This window comes from Akebia trifoliata, chromosome 5, assembly GCF_017979445.1.
Source record: "Akebia trifoliata isolate Shusen 1 chromosome 5, ASM1797944v1, whole genome shotgun sequence".
Taxonomy (NCBI): Eukaryota; Viridiplantae; Streptophyta; class Magnoliopsida; order Ranunculales; family Lardizabalaceae; genus Akebia; species Akebia trifoliata.
The window spans coordinates 10993290-11003142 of record NC_141379.1 but is presented as its reverse complement, the minus strand read 5'-3'; the positions used below and the strand labels follow the sequence as shown (position 1 = coordinate 11003142).

General features: G+C 35.7%; 1 protein-coding gene, 1 long non-coding RNA gene and 1 pseudogene across 3 annotated transcripts; 1 reads left to right on the top strand and 2 right to left on the bottom strand.

The window, feature by feature from the left end:
• The first annotated feature begins 1207 nt into the window (after nucleotides 1-1207).
• On the top strand, nucleotides 1208-4413 carry LOC147401468 (putative WRKY transcription factor 20). Its single transcript, XM_086441686.1, has 3 exons — nucleotides 1208-1293; nucleotides 2805-3029; nucleotides 3834-4413. Exons 1-3 carry the CDS (start codon nucleotides 1208-1210, stop codon nucleotides 4267-4269), a joined length of 747 nt encoding a protein of 248 aa, XP_086297812.1. The 3' UTR covers nucleotides 4270-4413.
• Nucleotides 4414-6159: 1746 nt separating this feature from the next.
• Nucleotides 6160-6483, bottom strand: LOC147401467 (scarecrow-like transcription factor PAT1 pseudogene; annotated as a pseudogene).
• Nucleotides 6484-6535: 52 nt separating this feature from the next.
• On the bottom strand, nucleotides 6536-9629 carry LOC147401466 (uncharacterized). Of its 2 annotated transcripts, none has more exons than XR_015178525.1 (4): nucleotides 7703-9629; nucleotides 7273-7487; nucleotides 6963-7183; nucleotides 6536-6715 (listed from the first exon to the last, which is right to left on the bottom strand). It is a non-coding gene; the product is annotated as an uncharacterized LOC147401466 (long non-coding RNA). The 2 variants fall into 2 exon arrangements; XR_015178524.1 differs by having other exon boundaries at nucleotides 6963-7272; nucleotides 7365-7487.
• Nucleotides 9630-9853: the final 224 nt, after the last annotated feature.

The following is a 9853-nucleotide window of genomic DNA, read 5'->3' as shown; positions in this document are numbered from 1 at the left end:
TATATATATATATATATAAGTATAAGTACTATTACAAGAGTAGGTCCTTTCTCTTAGGGGTCAGCTAGTTAATGCCACACAGGTAGGATCAATGTAAGAACGGCTCTGTCAGCTCTTCTGCCTTGATAGAAGAGAAGAATCTCATCTGTATTTTTTTTTAAGATTGGCATCTTCTTGGGGCATTTAAGAAACCCGAGATGGAATTAAACGTTGGGCCTTCTGTAAACATTTTTGAAAGCATCTCCCAATCAAACCCAACCCTTGCAAAGAGGGTTTTAAACTCGATGCAGTTGGTGGGTCTCATTTATTTTGGTTGTTACTATCTGTTTGAGTGGTAAGACATTCCTTTGGATTACATGGTTTATGGGGAAATGCTCTCATTGAATGCTAAACGTCAGTAAATCCTATGTCACCCCAGCACACACTCTTTATTTATTTATTTAAAACTAGGCAAAACCTTTATGGAACCATATAATAAGAAAAATGCTGAAGTGCCTTTCTACAACAATGAGCTGACATGCCACAAATGCTTTTCCTCGAGATACAAGTGTTGTAAGGACAATCAATCCTTCTATGCAAATACAATGTTGAAGACGGCGTTGTAGGAAGTGTAGCATGGCCACAATAATCTTATCAGGTCCCAAAATGAAATGACAACTTATTAATTCCTTATTGTTTTAACTCTAATATTATTTGGATTGGATTCATATTATGAATATGGCATCAGACATTTATTTTTAAGTTTTTATATAGGGAAAATTATATAATAATTTTTAACAATTTAAAAAATATATATATTAATAAGGTCATTTGACCGCCTTGTTACTAAAGAAGGTCGTTTGACTGTCTTGTTTAAAAAATAAATTTTACAAATAGCAAAATTACTTTTATATGTACATTACCTTCCAAACAAAGTCCTTTGACCATCTATTTTATTTTAGAAAATGTTGAAGATAGCATTAAAATTGACATCATTTCACACATTGCTGATGTGGATATGTGTACAAAATCATAGAGGCTTTTCATTGAGATACGAGTGAGAAGCATTTATGATTCTGTGCACACCAATGTGTGAAAAATGTCAATTTCGATGTTAGTCAAACATGACCTTTTTATTCTTTTTTAAAAAGTAAAATACCTAGGTTGATTATAAATATCAATTAATATTGGTTTATAATCTATTGTAATAACTGACCTTATCGTTGTAATGTCACAATTTGAAACAATCATTGCTTATAGTTCCAACAATGTAATGTCTGGTGTTATCATTAAAATTGGAGTATTCCCACCAATGTATGTCATATCTTCATAACAACCTCCATATCAGCATATAACCATTCATCAAATCATTTAAAATTTTTAATGTTTACTCGTATCAAATAGAGAAATAAGAAAAAAAAAAAAAAAGGAGAAAGTAGAGCGAGTAAGATCATTAGAACTAAGTGAGTGAAACCCATATTTATAAGTAGAAAACTAGACCGTTGTAGCTAAAAATTGGCCATTGAACTGCTTGTTTTCATTTAAAATTCTACCCAATTATAAAAAGTCATTTATTTTTTTAAACAATTAATTCTTAAAAAAATTAATAATAAAAAAACTGTGATTTCTTCCATCATTAAAAAGTGAGCTGCCATTGACTCCCCAAATTTACTTATTACACCCCAATTTTTTTAAAAAAAGTAAATGATTGAGAGTTAGTGAAAGTTAGGGCTCTCTCCCTCTCTCTCTTTTTTGCTATTTTTTTTAATGATCATATGTGAGCCTAATCATAATTGTGAACCTCTTCTGAAATTGTTTGAATGAGTGCTATAAAGTTTTGTAACGTTGGGATTATAATTTTAACAAAATCTTTGTAACCAATTAATATTTAATATTAAAAAAAAAAAAAAAAAAAGACTCCAGTCTCCAACAAGTTCAACCAATTAATACTTTAAAAAATGTGAATTTTCCTAGTCCTTTAGGACTCACTTTAAAACTAGACTTAGCTGTACCCTAAGTCAAGTCAAGTGGGCAATTTTTGAGTTGACTCAGACTAATCAAATAAAAAAATTAAATCTTTAAATATCTTAAATAATAAAAATATTTAATTTTGTTCTCAACATATATATAGAGGGTGACGTTCCGAAACCCTAAAGAGACCCAAACATTGTGCCAAACACTTTTTCAATGTATGGGTTAGAAGTTTTAGAATGGGCTGATTTTTAGTGAGGATGGTCTTCTCATAGAGATCATCCTCACCAAAAATCAGCTCATTCTAAAACTCCTAACCCTATCAAAAGTGGTTTACAAAAATTGAATGGTCCACGATTCTTCAACTTATAAGCTTGGGTAAGAAGTTTCAGAATGAGCTGATTTTTGGTGAGGATGATCTATTCACCATAGAGATCATCCTCACAAAATATCAGCGCATTCCAAAACTTCTAATCCCAATTTTGAAAAATGTTTGGCTCTCTGTAGGACCTCCGAACGCTTCCCACACACACACACACACACACACACACACACACACACATATATATATATATAGGGTCGCGTTCCTAAGACTCATATTGCGACTCACATCGCGACTCACGAAGACAGCCGTTCGATATTCACTTGATAGACGGTCCAGATCGCGATTTGATTTTAAAACAATGAAGTTTCTAAATTTAGAACTACCTCCCCGTTAACAAAATAAAAAAATAAAAACAAAATTTCAGATCTGATTTCTCCATCCATCTTCGTCTTCTTCTTCACTCTCTTCCTCTTCGACAGATCGAACGGCATCTTCGTCTTCGTTTCTTCACTCTCTTCCTCTTCGACAGATCGAACGACATCTTCGTCTTCTTCTTCACTCTCTTCTTCTTCGACAGAGAGTTCTCCATCTTCGTCTTCTTCTTCCACTTCTTCGTTTCTAACCTCGTTTTAGCACAAATCGATCTCCATCTTTGTCTTCTTCTTCCTCTTCAAACTCACATCACCGTCTTGGATGATGGGTACCGCTGGCGCAAATATGGGCAGAAAGTGGTGAAAAGGAACCCTAATCCTAGGTATGTGATTACATAGTCTACAAGACATACAGTTGCAGAGAAAATTATCTTATTTATTTTGGGTTTGTTTCCCACCTTTAGTTTCTATACCCACCCAATCGATTTTATGAAATTTCAAGGTGCACATTTGGCTTTTTTCTTCCACTATACAGACTATGGACGATCATTAGTGCTCTGATTGTGACTGATTTCACACCGAGTCATTTAAATAAAATGAAATAGATTATTATTATCCATTAAGGCTTCCATGAGATCCAAACCTTAATCAGTCATTGGTCAAAAACTTTAAGAAGTAAGCACACTGTGTTAGATTTGTCTATGTCAAATGCTTGAGTTGGTCTGTGACGAGATTTGTTTCTATCCTTCCCAAAAATTTGGGGTCGACTCTTTGTTTTTCTATAATTTTGTTTTTAACAAAAATAAATGGGAATTATTTTTATTACAAGAAACCACACAGATTACTCGAATATGCACAAGTGGAATGTCTGTGGATAAAGACTATGATGTTCTCAATTAATAGAATTTTTGAAAAAAGAAGATTGTGAAATCAAATATGCCACCATTTGCACTCCACAAACTTCACTCAAAAATCCTCTTTGCACTTAGTGTATGATTGCACTCAGAAAAGAAAAAAAACAAAAAGAAAAAAGGCAAAAAGAAAGAAAGAGAGGCTGCACTCGTTCCCCTTGCAACATTGTAAGTTTACCCTAAGAGATACATCCACCGTATTTTGGGTAGGATTGCTCCTTTTATTCTGTTTTTCTAGGTTTATAATGATTCTTAACATGATCTCTTATTGTGTAGGAGTTACTATAAATGCACAAATGTCGGATGCCCAGTTAGGAAACATGTGGAAAGGGCGTCACATGATCTGAAAAAAGTTATAACCACATACGAGGGAAAACATAATCATGATGTGCCTGCTGTAAATACTAGTAGCCATGACACAGCAGGACGTACAATTTATGTCACAGTTACAAACGTTTTGTCGAGGACTAGATCAGAAGAAAACAACCCAATTAGCCTTAGTCTTGGGGTTGGTATCAGTTCAAGTCCTGAAAATAGATCCAATGAGAAGCAACAAGCACCAAATGTGGAACCTGCCCGAGGCCAATCCCACATTGCCAGCCATGGCTGCAGTAAGGTGATTCAAGCAACCCCAGTTTCAACATATTGTGGCGGTTTAAATAACAGTGTAGATCTGCGTGGATCCAAGGAAAATGGGGGACAGAATCTTTAGCTTCCAGACTAGACTCTCATCTTTAAATCATTCCCCTAAACCTAATCGGCGGGATATGGGATGATTAATACAGGTCTATAAGCTATTCCAATGGGTACTGGAAAAAATAAAATAAAATACGTTCATCAAGATAGGCAAAATTTTCTTGTTGAAAGTGTATGCCTCGTGGTTTCCTATTTATGAGCACTGTTTTGCACTTTCTTCCTTGTCTAAAAGCTGTATATTATTGTGCATTTACATCTGTAAGTAGAAGATTTTTGTACAAAATATTTCTGAAATCAATACGATCAAGGATAAACAAATACAATTCTGTACCTCCCCATTTTACTTTGGATAAAGTTGATACAACGAATGTTATATTTGTCCTTTCCTAGCTATTCTTCATGATTGTTGCTCCCCCAAATTGCAGACACCACCTAAACTTAAGGATGTTTAACTGTCTCACACGCGAGCACACACCGTTGGATGCTTTGTAGCTGGATGCATGCCTGCCAGTCTTTGAAGTTGTATTACTCAAAGGTCTCTGCTTAAAATTGATACGAGGGGCATATTAAGTCTTTTGAGGCTTTAAGCTGTCATTCTTATTTAAAGATCTAGGTAGTATTTCATGATGCATTCACTATAACACATCAGTTGAAAAACAAAATTGGAAAGAAGTTCCAAACCATTCAGATTCCAGTTTCAAGATATGGATAAGTCACCCTATTGGACATAGAGAGTTGAGATGGATTGTCATAATGTACCAAAAAAATAGGTGCTAAAGCAGATTTTTTTTTTTTCTTTCTAATTGGTAGTTTTTTTTTTTTTTTTAAACATTATTTTTTAGGCCACTTCAAACAAGCCCTAGTGCTTAAACCTATCAGGTTCTATTTTCTCTTTAGTTCTTTGACTCCTGCTATTCTTAATGATAAAAAATGACAAAGTTCATCATCAGAAAATGGACTCCACTTAAACTGAATGTAGGCATTATTACAACCAGGTTCCTCCAAGCATAATAGAATCTTGAAATAATTAGAATATAAGCAAAATCAATCCCACTTACTATAGCCATTTTTCATTGTAATTTCCTTCTAAGATAGTGCAATGGACCCACACATTGATTGTAATGGTTAAGCAAAGATTCCCCTTGAAAGAATTTTATCTGTTACATGCTTTTAAAACCAAAGCACTTCAAGATTCTCCTTAATTAAAAACCTGATGATGCATCATAAACCACACATCATATTGAACACGTATCTTCTTAGCCATCTGATGTTGAAATGAAATTAATTATTTAAAAACATGAAGGAGAACTATAATTGCTTATTCACTTAATTACTATCAAGAAAAATGATGAAAGAAGAACATCACATAAGTAGTTCCTCTACATAGAATCCTGCTTCAAAATGTGTGAAATTTATGACCAGCATAGCAAAGAGGAGCTCCTTTGCTAATTCATAGTTCAATTCTTAGTAGGTTATTATCTCACTGCCTCGAAGTTGCTACACAGGAAAAAAAACCTCATTCGCACCTCCTTATTTTGCTTTCTCTGCTATTTTATCTACTAAGTTTTAAAACATTCTATCTAAACATGTTTCCCAGTCTGTTGTTGTACCCTTGTTAATGAATATTGCTCATCCAAGAAATAAAATATGACTAGGAATTATAAACCAGAGAACCATTCTGCTTCATTTCAAGATTTCGTGGTTTTACACCAAATTTTCGAAGTTTGAAGCTTTTAAGATATGGCCCCTTTAGGAAAAGAGCTACAAAAATATACACAATCTCAGCAACCAATTGCTGCCCATGGTTATAATTAGTAATGAAAGCTATAATTAGATTACAATTTTTTTTTTTACTTGTTCAATGTCCCTTGACCCCGAAAAACAAGCATTAATCAGCTTCTGATCTTCATCTCCATGCACTACATGCAACCAACTCCCTGTTCATCCAGCCAAGATAGAGCGCTCCATCTCTTTCTTCAAGGCTATATTTGTTGTAGTAGTTCTCCAACAGAGTCTTGATGGTGCCATTGACCACTGAGCTCAATGGATAAGGAGTAAACCCAGCCATTGTCAACCTAGACCTCCACTTCCCATGAAGCTCGTGTCGTTCAATTCTCTTGGCCCCCTCGCACGCTATGATATTGACGACGTCTCGGGCCAGGCAGTGCTGCTCAACATTGATCCGCACCTTGTGATCCCTCGGGAGTGCCAGATCAATCGACTCGAACATAGCAGTATAATAGCCAAGTGTCTCAAGGAACCGTTGGAAGAATGTAGCAGTGTTAGTGTTAGATTCTCATGGATCAGTCCTTTACATCAGTAACACCTTCTGTAGAGATCTGAAATCGTGCTTCAGCTTCTGCAAATTAGATATTAGCAAACATCAGAAGGAAAAAACCTGTAGAATCAAGCTTCGCCTCCTTCTTCCTAACTTCGTCTCCAAGTTGGCACCTATCCAGAGCCTAAAACAACAGAGCGATTTGTTTCAGCAACTTAAGCTAATGTAAGATGTAAATAGCATCATTGATGAAGCAGATATGATGGATGTGCATAATGGGTGCAAATTGGCCGTGAGCAATCATCATATTATTTTGACCGAACTGAACCCTCATGTAATAGCATCTATGTAGAAGAGTATCCTATTGGTGAAACCTTTGTGCAAGTTAAAGTTCAACACAGTTTTTAGTATTCGTATAAATGAAAACCCACCTCCCACATCTGTTCATTAGTGTACTCTTTGAGTGGGTCGAGGTTACTTCCTAAATCGGGGAGATGTTGATACCATCTATCAGAATCTGACCAGCAGCGGGTTCGACAATGCGAAAGAGTGTCTGAATTAGAGTTGATTTACCACTACCCGTTCTCCCAACAATACCCGTCTTGCACGTGAGACCCCGTAAGACAAGTGGCATGTGTGGGGCATAACGGACCTACATACATGTGGCATAGAGATTCGATATGACTAGGAGTCATGTGTACAAGTGAGCATTGCTTATGTTTGACATAGAACACATAGTACCTGCAGATCACAAATATCAACTTCTCCATTTGATGGCCAACGACTGTCTGGCCTATTTGCTTTTATAACAAGAGGAGGTTCACTTGGGATACCTGTGTACTGAAGTATTCTCTCCACAGATATAATTCTGTTCTCAACATTGCAAAGATTCCATATGACTCTGGCTTGTAACATGTTCAAATTAAGTCCATATGTCACCGCTAATCTCGCAATGCCTATAAAACAAAAGAGAAAGAAAAAAAATAGATTAATGTTCTTTTAGTGGGTCAATCGCTCATAGTGCTTCACAATGTAGCGGAACATTAGAGCTAATGCGATCAACAGCCAAAGCATACATAATTCTACAGTCACTCCAATTAGTATCATGTATTAAATAACAATAATCTAGCCATAAGAAAGCATTTGAACCAAAAGAAAGAACAATGCATACCATGAGAGGACTCAACATCCAAAATCAAATCAAGTGCATAATCATAGTAAGGGACTTGACCACTTAAGTTGCAAAGATTGAAATCGTCTTGGATGTAATCATCATCAACTTCACAGAAGAATTCATTCCCTCAAAGATTACAGAATCATGAGATCCAAGATGTGTCATCCCCATCAGATCCACTAACATCCGACTCTTCACTATCTGTTTCAGATTCCTCTCCAAATAATTTCAGCCAAGAAAATCATCACCAAATCAAAGAGAAAGATGACATCATATTTAGTTATATGTCACAAACCCAAAAAAAATTCAGTACATAAGTCAATGTGAGAATGCTCAAGAATCAGGATATGAGTTAATGTAACTTGTCCTTGTGGATGAGTAGCAACCAGTTACTCTTGTACCATTATAAAAGAAATTCAAACCAAAACAACTTAACATCAAAATACTAAGCAGTGCTGTATTTGTAGTACGGTAGAGGGATGTGAACCAACCATAATTACCTACATGAGAACATGCAGTAGTTTCTCATCAACCACAGGAATTAAAAGCAGCAGTTGGAGGAAAATAGATCTTTTCTCATCAACCATCCAATAATTGCTCCCAATCTGAAGAATCTGAAAGAGAATCTGTGATAACAATATCAATGGCACGAGAGCTCCTTTATATGCCATAGTAATAAATTTCCAGTACACTTGAAGACCAACTCTGCCTTTCTCTCTCTCTTCCTCTTGAACAATCTGTGCTTTTGGCCTAGCTATCTCATCTGTTTTTTTTTTCTTTTCTGAGTGCAATCATACACTAAGTGCAAAGAGGATTTTTGAGTGAAGTTTGTGGTGTGCAAATGGTGGCATATTTGATTTCACAATCTTCTTTTTTCAAAAATTCTATTAATTGAGAACATCATAGTCTTTATCCACAGACATTCCACTTGTGCATATTCGAGTAATCTGTGTGGTTTCTTGTAATAAAAATAATTCCCATTTATTTTTGTTAAAAACAAAATTATAGAAAAACAAAGAGTCGACCCCAAATTTTTGGGAAGGATAGAAACAAATCTCGTCACAGACCAACTCAAGCATTTGACATAGACAAATCTAACACAGTGTGCTTACTTCTTAAAGTTTTTGACCAATGACTGATTAAGGTTTGGATCTCATGGAAGCCTTAATGGATAATAATAATCTATTTCATTTTATTTAAATGACTCGGTGTGAAATCAGTCACAATCAGAGCACTAATGATCGTCCATAGTCTGTATAGTGGAAGAAAAAAGCCAAATGTGCACCTTGAAATTTCATAAAATCGATTGGGTGGGTATAGAAACTAAAGGTGGGAAACAAACCCAAAATAAATAAGATAATTTTCTCTGCAACTGTATGTCTTGTAGACTATGTAATCACATACCTAGGATTAGGGTTCCTTTTCACCACTTTCTGCCCATATTTGCGCCAGCGGTACCCATCATCCAAGACGGTGATGTGAGTTTGAAGAGGAAGAAGAAGACAAAGATGGAGATCGATTTGTGCTGAAACGAGGTTAGAAACGAAGAAGTGGAAGAAGAAGACGAAGATGGAGAACTCTCTGTCGAAGAAGAAGAGAGTGAAGAAGAAGACGAAGATGTCGTTCGATCTGTCGAAGAGGAAGAGAGTGAAGAAACGAAGACGAAGATGCCGTTCGATCTGTCGAAGAGGAAGAGAGAGGAAGAGAGTGAAGAAGAAGACGAAGATGGATGGAGAAATCAGATCTGAAATTTTGTTTTTATTTTTTTATTTTGTTAACGGGGAGGTAGTTCTAAATTTAGAAACTTCATCGTTTTAAAATCAAATCGCGATCTGGACCGTCTATCAAGTGAATATCGAACGGCTGTCTTCGTGAGTCGCGATGTGAGTCGCAATATGAGTCTTAGGAACGCGACCCATATATATATATATATATAGGGCCAGGTTCAAAGGACAACCATTTCAACACACATATAGACAACGTGTTTTGTCTTATATGGGCAAAAATGTTTGGAATGGACTGATTTTTTGTGAGGATGATCTCTGTGATGAGGGGATCATCCTAGCAAAAAATCATCCCATTCCAAAACTTGTAACCCCATCAAAATTGATTTACAAAAATTGGACGGTCTATAATTTTTCAACAAAA